A 19,172-nucleotide genomic window follows, 5' to 3' on the forward strand; every position below is an offset into this window, starting at 1 on the left:
GGTGTTGTCCAAGTATAATTTTACACAGGAAGCTAACATGCTTCTTTTATTCGTCTAACCACAGATTTGGAATACTTCTAACATATCTCCAAAATTCAAGTCAATCTTGTAATTAATTATATTGCACATGGAAGCAAACAACAGATGCGAAAGTTCTTTGGAACTGTTTACAAAAGTCAGCGCTTTGGAACAAATATATGCTTCCATTCATTTAATTCATAGTCTAGGATAACGATTTGGGAGTTGTAATAAAAGGCTATAGTTTACATGTTATTAATCTCCTTCCCATGTTCTCCTAGTAATAAATAAATATCTATGCCTACATATAGGCATGCAAATGTATACTACCACATCAGTGTTTTGCAAAACAGACCGAGGAAAAAAGAAACACAAGCACTAAACAGCTACTACACCTAGTACCAGGGAACCCCTTAAGATACATTCAAAATGAAAACAAACAACAGAATTTTTAGAAACAATACAAAAATTGGAAGAACATTCTCCATCCAATTAACAATACATGCACACTGGATCTAAAAGGCTGGCCTATGTGATTTATTTTATCTTCGGGCACCGAAAACACTAGGATCTGTCACAGTTCTCACTATTTTCAAAGCAGTCAGAAATGCAAGCCCAGAGGTTATAGGATTATGACTACCAAACCACAAAATACAACACTGGCAAATGAGTTAGTAAATCTTAAGCTTACGTCAAAAGAGGCAAAAGATGTGGATACTCACAGAAAAGTTATTTATCGTTAAATTTTTAACCAACTGCATCCCTCTATATCCAAGTTTCATTAATAGAAGAGGCACCTAATACTGTGTTTTATCTATGCACTGGATATAATCTAGAAATAATGTATTTTTATGATAATTGAAAGCAGAAGTAGTGGCTTGTCATTTAATCCTACTTCAGGGTCTGCCTTCTTTTTCATCTGTGTGTTAAAATTCACTGCCCTCTGCTCATTTCTCCCTCAGTCTAGCAAGAAAGTAAAGCATTGTTTTGCTTATCCAACACTTCTGTTCAAACAATGAACTATCAATTCTTCAGAGTAAAAAAAAAAAAAGTCAGAAGATTAATAAAGATAATTTTTGATGTATAATGTGAGTGTACCTTTGATGAAAAAATAATGTCTGGCTGTTGGCTGCAGCAAGTGTATGCAAACGTGACTCAGAAAAGTTCTTTAAGGTATTGTGAATGTTTATATAAACCTATACGAATATGATAGCTTTTTAAGATTTATTTCAACAGATACAACAGTCTTATTTTATATTTCAGCTTTGTAGCACATTTGGGAACAGTGACAATTACAAAGTACTTACAAAATAATAACGGGTCAAGTTTCTGCTGTCATGGTTTTATGATTTTTTGTTATTGATATTCCACATCATAACATCATGTAGTGCACTGGGAGTTAAAGAGTTCCATGCTCCAGTTCCATGGATTGTCAGTAGTTATGGGTATACCTACCTCAGAAGAGAAGAACTACGTACTCCAGAGGACTTTGCGTTGCTTTGTGTTTTTCCATTTTCCGTTCAAAGGGAAAGATAAAACTGATGGCAAGTCACGAGATCCCTGTCTTTTCCTTTTCAGATCATCCTAGCAGTGTGTGTGCTCCCTAGCCATCTCCCCTTCAACATTAGAGTAAGGCCTTCAATTTTTGGATACTCATTTTATTTGATTTATTAGCTTCAATTCCAATTATTATGTTACATTACTATATTGTGTTATTTTGCATTCTGATATCTTTTTTAGTAAATTAGTTTTCCTCCTGCCATATTAGTGCTATATCTACTAAAAAAACTTGGGATTATATATGCAGTATTATAATACTGATCATAATGAGATCACATTGTCTACCTTTCATTTATTTTCTCAATTGATATGTTACCAAATGGATTTTCATTTTGTTTTTGTTATAGTTTGTTACATCCTTTAATCTTTAAAGGTGAAGAATTGATGACATTACCCACTCGATTTAGACACTTTGGCTTGAATACATAGTAAATAGTAACGCTATTCTTGCCTAGGGCATTTTACCTTTATGACGTTGTTGCTTTATTTTCCATTCCCAACTCTTAATATCTATCTGCTCGATCTCTCATTTCTAGTAAAAAAAAACCCCACATCGTTCACTTGTTCATCTGCCCTTGAGAAAATCTGGTCAAAGAGATTAGTCTCTTTTTGTTCAGCTGATACTGAATGATACTTGTTTCTGGGTAACAAAGTCAAAAATATAATGTAAAAAACTAATTAATTAACTATTAGGGTCTTTTTTTAGATTCATTGTATGTATCGACAAATTTTACACATATTACATTAAGTTAGTCCAGAAATTTATGAAACCTACAACAACTCTAAATAATTAATGTTAAAAGAATACTGATTGAGAAAGAAAATTGTTGAAAACTGCTGTATAAATAGAACGATCAGTTACTTGCTTTTCGTTAAGTAGGTTACTTAAAAAAAAACTAATTCACAGTTAATTCCTTCTAAATCAAAGATCTGAACTAAGTAAGCATTTATTTTTCCATATAGTATTGTACATCACTGGACTATATTTATAATGTTCTGCAAAACCTGTGACATTGCCAGACCTACCATTATAGAAATATTTCTAGGAAACCAAATACAATTGTAAATGCTCATTACTATTTGCAAATATTTGTAGCAAATATGTATCTAGCTAAATATGAGAGTGGTTCCCTTAAGCAACTGTTACATACTTAGTAAAAGAAAATTAAATAGAATATATAGGACTAAATAACAAACAACTTTGAAAACCGGTACACACTAAATTTACCATAAGGTAAAGAATGCATTTTGCACTATTACAAAATAAGATGAAGTTTGTGGATAATAAGTTTTTTTTTTTCTTAAAGTCCTTAACTAATTGCTAACCAGGTACAGATACTGTGGTAGCCTTGCTTGAAGGATTCTAAAACTTACTTTCAAAACAATGATGAAAGGTACACTATTTTTGTAAACGCATAACTGGAACTCTCCAAATCATTCAAGAAAAAAAAATAACTAGGAAAGCTTTTATTTTTCACTGAGATATTTTTAAAATTTCTTCCACAGGCTTCTTTTTTAGTGTAGTTAATAAAGCATACTTTTTTTTTACTCTGACAGGTGCAAAGCCTTTGATCAAGGTCCATTTATTATGTCTCATGTATAAACACATATAAGCTATTGTGAATAATGATTTGAAGCTGAAAATATATTCCAGTCTGATCTCAAATACAGTACTTTTATAGATCTTATGCCAGAAAATATAACATTTGAACTTCTTTATTGAATAGAAATATGTGGCAATTGAGTAATAAAGGAAAAACAATTATTGCAATAACTTGATATTCAAGAACTCTTTGGAATGACTGGAAATGCTGCTCCTAATAGATAAATAAAAGATGACAATTTTGTTTGCTTGAACATAGTATTTTCCTCATTTCTCTGATTTGTGAAAACTTCAGAAAGAGAGAAAGATTGACAGCAGTGAGAAAATGGAATAAAGACAATGAGCTCTAACTGCATGCGTGTAGGAGGAAAGAAAATGAAGAAAGGACTCCACTCCTGAAGACAGAAGAAATCTAAGAAACTAAGAACAGATGAACTGTTATAGAATTGTCTAAAGGAAAAAATAAACAAACTAGTGTTATTTTTCTAAAGTTACTTTTCTATAATTCCTCTCTGAAACTAATTATATGATATCTTCCTCAGAAAATAAAAATAAAAATTTAGATATTTAATGAAAATCCAGTTCTGAGGAAATCCAGTAAGTACTATATAGAATTTAAATATTTTTGCTTTTGTTAGAAATTATGAACTACATTTTAAAGTCTGTTTTTCAGAACTTAAAAAAAAAACAAAAACCACTGCAACTGCAAGGAAGTCACAGAGAAATCAAAAGAAGGAAGGGTCAGAATTAATTCCCATACCTCATTCCTTAAGTTAGACTGATACCTTTGCCAACTACTCTGCTTTAGCTTCCATTTCAGTTAATGAGAGAGAATGCCTTACAATACTGACTTAGAAAACTGCTTAACAGACCATATCTTCACACACCATACAAAGAGTAAAGAATATTAAAAGAGTTAGGATAGATGTTTTAACAAATACGTCAGAAAGATTTGCCATTACCAATACTGCTAGGAAAGTAACTGCAACAACTTGCAATTAACTGTCTCAAAAGCTTTGAATATAATGGGCAGTTCTTTACCGTTTCTTCAGCTTACTGTAGTGACACATGTGGAGTACTGAAGTATTTGCATCCAGATGTGGAGTTCTCTCCACTTCCTGTGGAGTACAGGAGAGACATGGACCTGTTGGATTGCATCCAGAGGAGGGCCACAAAAATGATACAAGGGTGAGGACAGGGTGAGAGAGCTGGGGCCGTTCAGACTGGAGAAGAGAAGGCTCTGAGTTGACCTGATAGCAGCCTTTCATTATCTAAAGGGGAGGTACAGGAAAGAAGGGGACAGACTCCTTAGCAAGGTCTGTGTTTATAGAACAAGGGGAAATGGCTTTAAGCACAAAGAAGGTAGATTTAGGTCAGATATAAGTAAAAAACCTTTTTCAGTGTGAGTGGTGAGGCACTGGAATAGGTTACCAACTGTTGTGGTTGATGTCCCATCCTTAGAGACTATCAGGGTGAGTTTGGATAAGGCCTTGGGCAACCTAATCTAGTTGTGGTGTCCCTGTTCATTGCAGGCCAGTTGCGCTAGATGCCCCTCAGAGGTCCCTTCCAACTCTAAGGATTCTATGATTCTATGATATTTAAGTCCAAAGAGAACTAAAGATGGTGAAATAAATCAAGTTTCCTGGGATCAAAGCAGTTAAGATCATCAGTTAGAGAAAAAAGTTAAATTGTTTCCCTTCAGATGAGGATGATCTTATACTTCTTGGATTAAATTAGATATCAAAGGACATCTCAAAGATGAAACTTCCGAAACTGTAAAGGATATAGTGATCTGACAGTCTGAGCAGAAAATGGGGAGAGCCAGAGGAAAAGACTGGAAACAAAGACTGCAGTGCTACAGATTTAAAAAGCACAAAAAAAAAAAATTATCTGACCCTGTGAATCACTAGAACTCTTAGAAATCCCATTATAAAGAATATTTTTAGCACATAATAACAATGTGATAACTTACAATTAGCAAATCCTGTTTCCCAGCTTCACAATAACAATTCTTCCACAGTAACAACAAAACTTGTGGAACCTCTACCAGCAGATCATACTGTAGATTCAAATTTTGGGTAAAGTTATATTAAATACACATGTCCTTGGCAGCCAAATCATGACTTCAAACTCTGAACAGATGGAAGAACTATCTGTGTTTCTTCCTTATTATTTTTCAGGAGAAAATGGAAGGAGCTAAGAGGTTTCTAGATGACTGATGAAAGTAATGGTGCATTTGGTACCTGGGCAACTACTGGGTTAGCAAATTTGTTAGCAAATTTTTTGCTAAGCTCATGTACTTTTAAATAAACAAATGTGTTTGTAACAAGAGAGGGTATGGTGTACCTGTGCAAGAGATAAAAATTGATGTGCAAGTCCATTTATATACAAAGGAATATTGACATAAACTGTTGGAGATATCCGTGGAGTTCTAAATTCTCACATTTCAAAGAAAATAGTGGACTACTCTAACAAAATCCTATATTTTTCTCCCAGATACAGCTGAAACAATTTCATTTGGGAAACTCACACAGTCTTGCTTTCAATTCAAAACTGTGAGCTAGCTGTCAGCAGAGAAGAATCTGCACTAGCTAGACTAGTTAACCTGGATTATTTGTCATATTAACCATGTTTCTTATGATACAAACTGTTCCTTTGTAAATGACCAACTTAAGATACAAACAAACATCCCTATTGATAGTGTTTTACCCTGAACATTTTTGCCAATAATATCTGTACTAGTAAATGCAAGTGAATCCATCCACAATACAATAAAAGATATGCTAATCTTGAAGTACTGGTAAAGTCAAACTTCTGAAGTTAAGTCCTATTTACCACAGTATTATGTAGCTTATAATAGCAGATAATATAAGAGCTTAAATACAGTATTACTTCCTCATTTTTATGATAACAATTATCCATTAATTAATTATGCTACTGCTAATCACAATCTGAATTTGACAAAATGCATTCCTATATTTAATTTAATGTAATAAGAAATATAATTGATTCCAGTTCATTCATTCATTCTACCTTCTTCTTTCAATTTCAATTCTACCTTCATTCAATCTGCCTTCTGATTTGCAAAAAATCTGAAGTTCTATCAGTGCACATGATGAACTTAAAGAAACTGGTTGAAAAAAAAGACTGACAAATCAGAAGATATTAATGTTGATTCTATTTTTCTGTGCATTTCAAGACAGATTTCAAGCTTTCTCACTCGAGGAAATAAAATCCTTTAGCCTCCGGTAACTCACCCTTTTCTGCTCCTTAATATATTCCATCAGTTCCTCTCTTGTCCTTTTAACAGCTTCTTTGATTGCCTTTTCACTTCGTTTTTGTTCCTCCATTAATGCTTCCTTGATAATTTCCTTTGTAAAAGGAAAACATTAAATGTAAGTATTAAAAATATTTCATAAATGTAACATAGCTCACCCTTTTCCTTCCTACTAGAAGGTTATCATGACCATATCCTGCTCCAAATTAGCATGACCCAATCAAATCTGATTTGGTACTAGAAGTACATTGTAATAGAGAAAGCCAGGAACAACTTAAAATACCTCTATCACCTCAAACACAACCTGTCTACCTAAGTTGTTACACACAGTCAGGCTTAGAAGACAATTAACACTGCTGCAGAACTTAGAGTATTCAAATTAAAATATTCATTTAAAACACAATACTTATAAAGGGATAATCACTAACATAAGCAGAAAAACATAACTTCACAAATGTTTGTGAGCTCGGATGTGAACTATTATATTGCCTTTTTACTTGGTTTGAGGAATATTTTTCAAACTGAGCAGTGACACCATTCCTAAACACAGAATTTCAGAACACTAACATGCATTCTTGATGCTTTATCATTCTTCATAAAAAATATTTTTGCAGGAACTCAGTTGTATAGAATGGATATACTCCAAAGAACAGGCAGAATGCTAAGGCTTAAGATCTGTAAGACATCTACAAAATTAAATAATTAATCTATATGTATCAGATTTTACACTTTACCATACACTTTTAGTGTACAAAATGACTAATATCACTGGATTGGACTAGATTTTTGAAATTCTTCAATTGAAGTGTTTCAACTGAATAAAAGCATTATTTCTTACCTTTAGCAATTTCTGTTTTTTCCATCAAAATTAAATAGTTTGTAAAACTCTACTTTTGCTATGTGTATAATGAAAAGGTTTAAGATCTCAAATCTGAACTACTTCATAGCTTTCTCTGTTCCAGGATCCAACAAATATAATTAAATACTTTAACTCAGATTAGCAAAGAAAAATTCTGAGACAAAAGTCTCTTTCACTTAAGGACTCTCGCAAGACTAACAGAAAAAGTAGCAGGAACTTGCACATTATAGAAATATGCTGTTCTCATATTCTCATGCCAGTTAAATTTGTCAACATGTCCAAAAATACTTTGCTTCATATTAGAATGGAAAATAATGCATTCATTTGCCTGATTAAATTCTTAAAGGCAAGTTACAAAACTGATAATGTGTTATATCTTAAAATGCAGAAAATCCTGTATTAATAAAATATTTAAAAACAACAAACATATCAACTTTCCTTGACATCATGCTACTTGATACTTAAAACAAAAACACTATACGAGTAAAGGATCAAAGAAAAAAAAACCTGAAAGCCCAGTTTCTCAGGAAAAGGTGAGGAACCAACTGCATTTCAGGTGCAACTCTTACTATCTAATCAGAGGCCAAATAACTAATTATAGTCAAAAGAATCTCCTTTACAGGACTGCCTATATAACCATCAGTTAGAAGACTAGAGTAGCTAATAAAAAATAGAATAACTTGATAAATCATATTTAAACATATGTAAGGAATCACAACCATGTCACTCACTCATCTATGTGAGTCCTTTTCCAGACTTAACCAGTATATTGAAAATAAATTGTAGCAATCTCTTGCCACTCACACTCTTAAACTTACAAAACATTTTATTTAAAAAGTTGTTTCAATAAAGACTTGCAAAACCAGTGTTCTCCAAAAACATTTGACCCATTATCATTTCTCCAACAAAGTGGAAAATGATGAAGAAATGGAAACTAAAAATTTTATTAAAATACATAATGTCTCCCATGTTTTCATAATGAAACTATTCTAACTTATGCTCCTCTACATAATTTTAAAAGAGACGGTGACTGTAGATTATTATTTACAAAAGTAAAAGACAAATTAATTTGACCTAAAAGAAAGCACACTGAAAGTGTTATTTCATGTTCTCTTGAAGAGAAATTTAAGCAATGAAAGTTGAATAACAGGGCAAAAGCAATATACATTGTAGATGAATTTATAAAAGCAATTTTTTCTCCATCACATTACATAATGTAATTGTCACTATTGTATTAGGGCAGGAGCCATGATATTCGGTAAAATAACTTCTGACATAAATTCAGAAGATTTTGAACATGAACACCAATGTTCTGAAAAGCCAAGACTGTTGCTGAAAAAACTATTGCTTTGTGTTCCAAAGCTTAACATCTCTCAATTGGTCAAACAAAGTGTAATAATTTATTGCTAGGATTTCAACATTAAATGTATCATTGTACTGGTATACTATGAAGCACAGAACTAATGTAGCATTTCACATTATTGACTGCTTCCCCAAAAGAACTTTGTAACCTATGCAACAGATAAGAAATGGATAAAGACTAATAAACAGATACTATTTTGTATTCTGTACATTTAACTGGCAGCGCACTCAAAGTCCCATATATCATAAATGAGAATACTTTCAAAGACTATTTCAAGGAGTGAAATTAATATTATTGTATAGGTCGTGTGGAAATCTTCTCAAGTACAAAAGCATCATAAAACACGTCAAAGCAATATCAATATTACAGACTTCTTATATGCAAAAAAAAAAAAAATCTTTCAGTTAACGAATATAATTAGAGTGAAGAATGAAAAGAAAGTTGAAAGTGATCTCTGATTCAGAGACAAAAAGCAGCCCATAGTCTATTTACCAGGGAAAGAGCAATGGAGAGACAACACTAAAGGGCTAGAAAAGTAGTAAAGGTCTTTAAAGTAGTATTCTAAATGGGCAAATTATAGTTGAGTCAGGGCAAACAGAGATGCAATATTAAAAGACTAGCAGGAATAAAGAGTACATCTATGTGGCTAGATATGATATGTCATATATTACAGATCTGCTGCATAAATGAACAGCAACATCTAAACAACTACATTTATAATCAGATCTGAAACAAAGCCATTATACAGACCAGAAAAGCAAGCAATAAGGTGCATATTGAAGGTAACGATTAATATTTGGATAGTCAGAAAGGAAACATTAAAACATATATTGAACTTAAAGTGATAGTGATGCATTCACAAGGTGGTATCAAATAGAGATATTAATGCTTTTAGTGTAGACAGAAAAAATGATCAAAGCAAGCACTGAGCGAAAAGTATATTAGGCATCTAGATCGATACAAGCCAAGAAAGAGCATAGAGCAACTACCTAAACCTGAGAAGGAAATAGATCCCAGTCATATAAAAGAAGCATAAATGCCTAATATCACAGAAAATAACTGCCAAGCAACTGCATGATGGTACAGTGAAAAACACAGAGGTTCTCATTCCCATTGACAAAGTTATCAGATTGGCTGTTTTCTCACTGTATTTGGCTTAGGTAGTGAGCTCTTGGGTAGCTGTGGGGATGCAATGGTGGCCTCTGTGAGTAGAGAGCAGCAACTGCCCCACGTTTTTTCCCTCGTCCTATTGCCATACACTGCTGAGAAAAGTCCAGCCTTGGCCCTTTGCGTCCTGCTCCTGAGATATTTATAGATGTGGATCAGATCCCCTCTGAGTCTTCTTTACTCAAGGCTGAACAGACCCAGGTCTCTCAGCATTTCCTCATGAGAGAGGTGTTCCATGTCCTTTATCATCTTTGTAGTCCTCTGCTGGACTCTTTTGAGGAGATCCCTGTCTTTTTTGTACCGGGGAGCCCAGAACTAAACACAATACTCCAAGTGAGGCTTCACTAGGGCAGAGTAGAGGGGGAGAATCATCTCCTGTGACCTAACAGAACAAAGGAAATGTTTGGAATTGAATCCCTCCATGTGGAAAAAATGGTACCCATTGATATTCATTGACACTTGCTGAATGGCTATGGAGACCAAGCAGAGAATATGAGCATAGTGAAGCAGTGGGTGGTGCATTTCAAAGCGGCAACAGAAACAGTGGTTCACCTCCACTGGTGCAGACTTTTACGGGCACAGCTTGCAGGCTCTTGTTCATCACTGGCAAAAAGTATAGTTGGTGACTGCTGCAGAACAGCATTTTGTAACTGAGAATTTGTTCTATTAAATACTGTTGCTATGCCTGTAACTTCCATGAAAAAAAAAAATAAGAGGCATCACTTTCAGAGTGACCTACTATATAGTTATTTCTATTTAACTGATATTTTATTGCTCTGCTTCTCCTGTATCTCCCAGTTTTCACTGTTTTTTACTACCCAGTTTTACTCTTTTTTCCAAAAAGTTAAACTAAATGGGAATAAAAGAATCTTTAACAGTGGAAAGCACTGTTCATTGTCTTTTCTACTTACATTTAAACTAGATTCTTAAATGCAGTTTTGAATTCTATCAGAAAAGGTTCGGCTTCAGTCAAAGTTAAAGATTCTCTGTATGCACTGGGCAACCTCTGCTTTATCCAAAAAAACACTCCAAATACACTATTCTAGTGGGACAATTTACTATTTCAAGTATTCCTCTCAACACTGAGAACTATTGGGCCTATTAAATCCTCTCTGCAGGGAAATTGCTACAGAAAACAAACAAACAAACAAACAAACAAACAAACAAACAAACATCCAATATATCAAAAACAAGAGATGAATGCTGGAGACATGCCAGCCTACATTTAGCCTGCTAAACATAGGAGTTCCTCACCTATAATAACTTTTCAATGTGTTACAAAACGATCATGCAAATGCACATTATCTTTAATTAAAAGATGACTTTCTTATTTCAAGGAGAGTTTCTTCTCCACAATTTAAATGTCATAGTTATGATATCTTACTCCTTTAACTACTTTAAAAAAAAAAAAAAAGGAAGCTTAGATTTCTTAGATATCATTTTCACTGTAAGTTTACTTTACATATTTGGTAACAACCTTGATATTGAAAATGGGTTAATTATGGTTGATATAATTCAATCGCACAGATTACAAAGTGGGACTTAAAGAACACTATAAAATTTTGCGTACATTCAGATATTTTCATTCTTCATTCCTAGAGTTACCTATATGTTTCATGACTGCAAGCCATTCTGCCTCAACTATTTGCAGAAGTGTACATGACCCCTTCCAATCTTTCAGTTTTGCAGGTGTATAGCATTAGCAAAGGAAAATTTCTCTTTAATACTATGCTTGATATAGTATTTTGTTGTTCAAATCAGTAAAGCCAATCACTTCAAATTAATTTGCAGCATGATAAAATTCTATTTTAATCTGTGACAAAATTACTAATGAGATAAAAGAAAGACAATTTTAAATATAAAAATATATTTTCTTTCTCAAACACAGATTCTTCTCTTTTGTGATAATTTTAAAAGGATAGTTTTGATAAGACCAAGGCTTCACTTTCCTAGTACTATGTTCCAAACTCCTGTGTTGGTCAAAAAGTTAGCTCTCTCTTTATAACAGTATTCCTTGTAACACTGTTTTTATATGCCTGGCACTAAAAGACATATTCTGCATGTTCACTTACATTCATCCATACTTGTTTCATTACTTGGTGCTAAATTTAATAACATCATCAGATGAGAATTCTGAAGCAAGAAGTATGAAGAATTACACAGCAAGACATGAAGAATTAAAAGAGGCAAGTATTATGTTACCATGATTTTACATTTAGTTGTCCAAAATGTTAGACTATATATTTTACTTTTGTCCATTATAGAGCTGACTTGACAGACTATGCTGTCTGAACAATATTTGCAAGTAAGTGAATAGTTTTCATACCACTTGTTAGAAAATCTTAAAGAAAAAATGTAATTAAGAAACTAAGTAGAAGGCTCTATAAAATGATTGCCAACTGACAAACTGTGTGATGGAACTTCCAAGAATTTTTCAGCACTAAACCTAAGTCATTTCTGACATCTTACAATTTGGCATATTAGCTTTATACAGCTTTCTGTTAGATTGAGATGATTTTAGTAGCTGTAGTATGTTTAAAAGAGTAACAGCTTAAGAGTTAAGTAACTTCATGGTAGTAGTAAAAAGTGAAAAAATATGCAAAAAAACCCACTCTATAAAGTCCAAAATCCAAATATCTTACACTCATTAGGCAGAGAATAAAGAGCAAAACATGAGATACATTATACACATTTATATGAAAGACCTCAAGAAATCTCAAGACAAATCTGCATTTTACTTAAGTGAAAACAGATTATGTACTAGAAAAAAGGAACCTAATTCAAAGGAGAAATCATTTATTACAAGAGAAATTATTCCTGTTATTATCAAAGTTGTCAGAGCTATTCAGTATTAAAAATAAATGAATTAATGCTACATAGCTACACCAAAAGCAAGAAATTTATTGGAGAAATATTATCATTCTTCAATAACAAAGTACTATTCAGCATCACAGTATATAACTGAATACTCTAACATCAACTGCTTGATTAGCTAGCATCCTGAGCTGAGAAGTCCTATTGAAGCGCTGAATTTCTTCCTTGGAAAAGCACTGATGTTTCAGGATTTAAGATTTTTTCTGAAAATCAGTTCTAAATTACTAATATTATGCTGCATCTTAATAATTTCCAAAGCATATAAAAAGTAACAAGAAACTCCAGTAGTGCGTTCCACAAGGAAAAAAAAATAAACTACCTTGAGTCACTTGAGGATATTTTATGTGCACCCCAAACCCATAAAAATAGAATCCTGCCTGTCCTCACACACTCAGCTATGGGACTCATTCCCTGAAGAATGTTTAAGACACAAAACCAACCTTAATCTTCTCACTTGACAGACAGCACATTTTGTTCAAGAACAAAATGTTTGCACATATTTCAACAGAAGGACAGAACTATCTGTCTTAGGAATATCACTAAACTGCAGATTAAATTAATGGCATTTCAATTTCATCCTTCTACTAATCTCTTCACGTTCCACATAAAACTATGGTCTTTTTTTACTGTATACACAACTATGTTATTGTTCTCTGCTGTTAACAGCACTTCTGAACCACTTGTACCAATAGTCATTCATGGGAGTTCAAATGATTTCTCTTGTAGCTAAAACTTGAGCAGTTAGTTAAATTTAGCTTTCAAGTCACTGGATTGTCTTTCGGTCATAGAGTATGAGTCCTTAAATGCTTATAGCAAAATTACTACATTGAAAACTGACATCTATCTTTACATTCATTAACATTAAGCCAGCTACACACAAAACAAAATCACTTTATAATAGAAATTTAAGCAAAACAGATGCAGACTATAATAATGGTTTTTCACCAAAAAAATAACTTTGCGAATTTGATTAGCTATGAGATGAGTATTTCTTTTAAACACTGGTAAGGGAAATGGCATCTGTTTGCGAAGAGATGGGTTTTAAACATATATGATATTTTATCCTATTCTTCAAATTCTAAAGGTCGGTGTTTTTTTCTTTTTTTTCTTTTTTTCTTCAATATGTTAAAAAAACTGCAACATAAAATTCCAACATTTGAATGAAATACATTTTGAATGTTATAGCATGAAGAATTTCAACCAAGTAGGCAACAAACAAACACTGTTCCTTCAGATATTTTGACCAATAGAGACTGCGAAATCGAACTTTTGGAAGAGCTACTTAATTTGAGATCCCTACTGTCTAGATAAATGTCTAGATAAATACAATGCTAGGAATGTTGCTCTCAATTTGGGTCAAATGATATACAACTATCCCTACAGAAAGATCTCTCTAAGATATAATGGTAAAAACATTGGTTTGTTAATGTTTTAGGTTTCTGATTTTAATAACCCACTTTATTTTGTATCTACTCTATATTTTATCTCAGTAAAACATTTACTAAGAGAGACAACGGAATTCCAGCATAATAAGGAATAAATGTAACTTAACTTCCCTAGATATAAAACTATCACATAAATAATCTACAACATAATGCCAATATCTGAACCATTTGTATTGGACCCTTTTGGAAGTCAATGAAGAAAAGCAGGCACTTATCGTGCACAATCATCTCATTTCAACACACATGCTTCAAAAAAGTTGCAAGAGCTATGTTCTGAAACTGTCAAATTCTCTCCAGCCTAAATGGAAATAAAATAAGAAGAATGCAATACAGTTCAAGTAAATAAGGTGCAGTGAAAACAACGTACAATAAGAAAATCTACAACATAATTACTAATACCTTAAAATTTAAATATAAAACAAACAAAAAAGCAGGATCATGGAAGAACAAAATATACTAACTTCATTATGTTTTCTTTGCTCTTGCATTGCTTCCCAAACAGCTTGGGCAATCTTCTCATTATATCTCTCATGTTCTGCTTTCCACATACTTCTTTCTTCTTCATGAATCTTTTCCATATTTCTCCTTTCCTCCTCTACGGCTTTCAGAACAACCTCCTGCACTATTTCTTTTTCAGCCTTCAAAACAAATCAAGAAGTAAATAAAGAAAATTGCCAATGTGGGTGCCGTAAGCATACATTTTACACTTCCTAATGAGATCAGTGAGCTGACAGGATACGAGACAAATATTTTTACTTCTAAACTATGAACTTCAATCCATCTTAAAATGCTACTAATCTTGTACTACCACAGTTACAGAATGGAAAAGGTGGCAAGCACAGGTTTTACATTTCTACCTATTTGGGTACACCATATCATAACTAGCTTGCTTTCTGTGATAAAAATAAATAAATAAATAAATAAATAACATGGATCAGAAACCACATTAGTGTTCATGATATTTATTCACACACCACATCAACTCTGACCATGGTATGGGGGTTGGAACTGGATAACTTTCACGGTCCCTTCCAACCCAAGGCATTCTATGATTCTATGACAGTGGGACTTCTTATAGAAGACTCTAATCTTCAAGAATTTAATGAAGTCCCAGAGCAGCTTAATACTATCTTTGGCAAAGTAGCCAAAGCATACTTAAAAGAAATGTGTCTTCCATCCCCAAACTCCTTAGATACGCACGCTAAAAGAAGCATCATTCCTTTTTTTTTTTTTCATGCTTATATTCTACTACTACATTAAATCATCAGAAGAAACACACTGGATTTGAAGTAAAAGGGACAATGCACAGCTCTATATGAGCTGAACCATTCACAAATATTTTTTTTCAGCAAGGCCGTCTACCATTATACAACATATATAAATAAATAATGTCACACTGAAGTTCAAAACAGAAACTCACTGGCAACTCACTCCCTTCCCTTATTATAAGCTTATAGGTCACTGCAGTATGATGATATTGCAACAAGTCAAAAAAAAAATCATAAAACCCCATAAATATTGGGATTTTCAATTATTTTATTTAAAAAATAAAGCTGTTTCTTGCAATTCATTTGAACTTGATTTTTTTGTCATTTATAAAATATATTAAAAATGTAACCAAAACCAAAAAAGGCTCCTATTAAGATATTATTAAGATATATTAAGATATTATTTATTATACTCACATTTTCTCCCAGATGTTCTTTTTGTTACTGAATATTATTGAGAGAGGCACTAAGACAGCACATACACACCCTATATGAAGATATAAAGGATGTGCAAGCATGATATAAAGGATGGGGTATTGTAGTTCTGGCCTCCCTGGCACAAAAATAAGACAGGGAAAGATCCTGGAAAGAGTCCAGCAGAGGGCCACAAAGATGATAAAGGGCCTGGAAATGTCTCCCCTATGACCTAGGTCTGCTCTGCCTTGGGAAAAGAAGACTTCAGAGGGGATCTTATTAATGTTTCTAAATTTATTAAGTATGGGAGACAAAGGGACATGGCCAACCTCTTTTCATTGGTCTCTGGGGACAAGACAAGGGGAAACGGCCATAAACTGGAGCATAGTTAGTTCTGCACCAATATGCAAAGGAACTTGTCCATGGTGAGGGTGATGGAGCACTGGAACAGGCTGCCCAGGGAAGTTGTGGACTCTCCTTCTCTGGAGATAGTCAAGACCCATCTGGATGCCTACCTGTGCAGCCTGCTGTAGGGAGCTGCTTTGGCAGGGGGGCTGGACTCAATGATCTCTAGAGGTCCCTTCCATCCCCTAGAATTCTGTGATTCTGTGCTACTATAGCCTACTTTGCTAAGTAACTTGCATTTCTGGTTTTCCCAGATCATTACAAGCAACAGAAATTGTGCACTGGATTCTGTACCAGTACTAGAAGTTACATATAGTTTGTTGAAATGTTTGTATTTTTACATGATTTCACAGTCCATCCCTCAGTGAAAATCACCATATTGAACAAAAATTAAGAAAGACATAATGCTAACTGTCTTAAGATCAATTGACTTGCCACCTAGCTCTTCAAGTTGAGAGACACTGATGCTAACTGAAAGAGTAGAAACAGATACTCAGGTAACAGCAACAAATGGACTGCAATTTTCTAACTTCTTGTAATAAAAACTAATTCAGAGGTTAGCCTAAGTAGAAGAAGATAGCTTACATAGACTATCTCTATGAAAACATAAGATGAAGCAGATCCATTAACCACTTCTAGGCTTAGACTTTTCTTAAAAACAGATGAGAACATAACGTTTGATAAATTTGGTTATGAAATGAGTTGCTAAACCTGGTATTTGTAATGACACACATCAAATGTTTCATATTTAATACCTAGCAAGAGATACCTTTGCAGCAGCTGCCACAGCATCCTTACTTCTTTTTCTTTCTTCTTCCAAACATTTGTCCAGCAATTCCTGTAATGAAAAATTGCAGTATTCAGTAGAGGAGTGGATAAAAATAATTTCAGCCAACTGCTTGAGAAATTTCCAGTTTCATGACAATAACTGTGACAGAATTATTGCCTATGAATTCCACAGGGTGGACTAGAATTAATTTTCTTTTGTAAATAAAAACAATACCTTATGTTTTTGTGACTGCTGCATCAAAGCTTCTTCTATCTTTTCTGACAAGACTTGTTTCTCTGCTTCCAAAATGTCAAGAAGTCTCTGATGCTATTGGGAGGAAATATTCGTATTATTTTAACAATAGTCTGCAAGAAAAACAGACAAAATCAACTCATCCAAGAGACTTCTGTTTGTTGGCTCCTTGTAAAATAACTCAAAATTTAGATATGGTTAAAAGAAATATAGAATGCTTCTTTAAGTGATTCACTGACAATAGAAACACATGACCAAAACAAGTGTTACCTGATTATCTGATTATTTCCTCTCAATCTGAACAGTACTTTTTAAATAGATTACTTAAACAACTGCATAAATTATATTTGTACCACGTCTCACTTAAACATATAGTAGAAGACCACTGTATTCCCTTTTATCCACTTGTGGTATCATGCACTTTGAAAGCCAGGAAGTGACAGCAATGAGAATGTTGCTTCAAGTTTTCTTGTAATCTGAAACATTTTTTCAGGAAGAGAAAACATAATTGAAAATAAAGCCCTGAAGCAGTCAGGGTTCATTGAGAGGGCTTTAAACTAGGTACACAGAGGAAAGGGGTCCAAATGAGGCTCGCTAGAGATGAACCTAGGGGAATGATAATGAGGTGGAGTGTGAGGCAAATGGATCAGCTGAAGTCTATCTACTCCATCTATCTGCACGCATCATCGGCAACAGACAGGAGAAGCTGGAAGCCACTGTGCAGCAGGAAAACTAGGACTTAGTTGCTATTACTGAAACATGGTGGGATTGCTTCCATGACAGGCAAAGAAGGAGGGCTGGTGGTGTGACTCTCTGTTAGTGTTTTGATGCTGTTGAGCTCAGAATTGGGAATAGGGTTGAGTTTATATGGGTGAGCATCAGGGGGTGGGTGAGTCAACAGGGCTGACATTCTGGAACAAGTTTGTTAGAGATTGCCTAATAAGGTGAAGAGGTGGATGAGGCATTCTACGAGCAGCTGACAAAATTAGTGTGATCACTAACCCATGTTCTCATGGAGAACTTCAACTTTCCTGATATATGCTGGCAATAAAATACAGTGCAGAAGCAGCAGTCTAAAGTATGTCTGGAAGAAAACTTCCTCACACAGCTGGTAAGAGAACACAGCAGGGGAGGTTCCATGCTCTATCAGGTCACAGTCCTACTCTTCACAACAGAGGATTGGTGGGAGATGTGGAAGAGCTGTCTTGTGCAGAGCAACCACAAAATGGTACGAGTTCTGTACTCTTGCTGAAGTCAGGAGGGGGTTCAGCAAAACTACTACCTTGGACTTCTGGAGGTCAGACTTTAAGCTGTTCAGGACACTGTGTTGTGGTTTTGTGATTTTTGTTGTCGGTATTCCACATTAGAACATCATGTAAAAAAATGGGAGCTAAAGAGTTAATGTTCTGGTTCCATTGATTGCCTTTTTTGGGCATTTTGGGTCCTTGAATGGGAGGGGAGGACCTGATGGGTAGAAGAAGAAAGGTGGAGCTCCTGGCAGGACACCAGCCACTGTCTCTCTCTCTCAGTTTGCTGTGGAGAAAAGCACATGCTTCCCCTGAAGTCTACTGGTGTAAGACCTCGTATTTTTAAACTCCCTTGTCTCTGTCATTTTGTTTGATTTTGTTGGATTTAGTAAATTACTGTTCCTCCTTAGATTGTTGTCTTTTTTTTTTTTTTAGACCCATCTGCTATCTCTGCACCCTTTTCCCCTCTCCTGGCTCTCCTGGAGTGCATGGCCCTGCTGCAAAAGCTGGGGCAGTGTTTTTTGGGGGCTTTTTTTTTTTTTTTTTGGTGCTCCTGTCACAAACTCAGATCTAGAGATAACTCCATGATAATTACTGCTGTAGAATGTGGGCAAGCATGGATCTCTACTTCATTTTAAGAGCACTGTATAG

General features: G+C 34.2%; 1 protein-coding gene across 9 annotated transcripts in view; it reads right to left on the reverse strand.

Annotated features, from left to right (window-relative positions):
* CCDC91 (coiled-coil domain containing 91) overlaps window positions 1-19,172 on the reverse strand; it is a 143,273-nt gene that overhangs the window by 36,766 nt on the left and 87,335 nt on the right. For 5 of the 9 annotated variants that reach the window (XM_065742332.1, XM_065742328.1, XM_065742327.1 and 2 more), the window contains 5 exons: window positions 17,257-17,349; window positions 17,023-17,091; window positions 14,628-14,804; window positions 6,439-6,552; window positions 5,154-5,240 (listed from right to left, as the gene is read on the reverse strand). In XM_065742332.1, coding sequence (XP_065598404.1) covers window positions 5,154-5,240; window positions 6,439-6,552; window positions 14,628-14,804; window positions 17,023-17,091; window positions 17,257-17,349 — 540 coding nt within the window. Of the gene's footprint in view, window positions 1-1,351; window positions 1,635-5,153; window positions 5,241-6,438; window positions 6,553-14,627; window positions 14,805-17,022; window positions 17,092-17,256; window positions 17,350-19,172 lie in introns of those variants that run through there. The other 4 variants (XM_065742333.1, XM_065742331.1, XM_065742330.1 and 1 more) reach the window with 3 other exon arrangements.

The sequence above is a fragment of the Cyrtonyx montezumae genome, unplaced genomic scaffold (assembly GCF_038088225.1).
Source record: "Cyrtonyx montezumae isolate F1298 unplaced genomic scaffold, pur_monq_1.0 scaffold_3, whole genome shotgun sequence".
In the NCBI taxonomy this organism is placed as follows: Eukaryota; Metazoa; Chordata; class Aves; order Galliformes; family Odontophoridae; genus Cyrtonyx; species Cyrtonyx montezumae.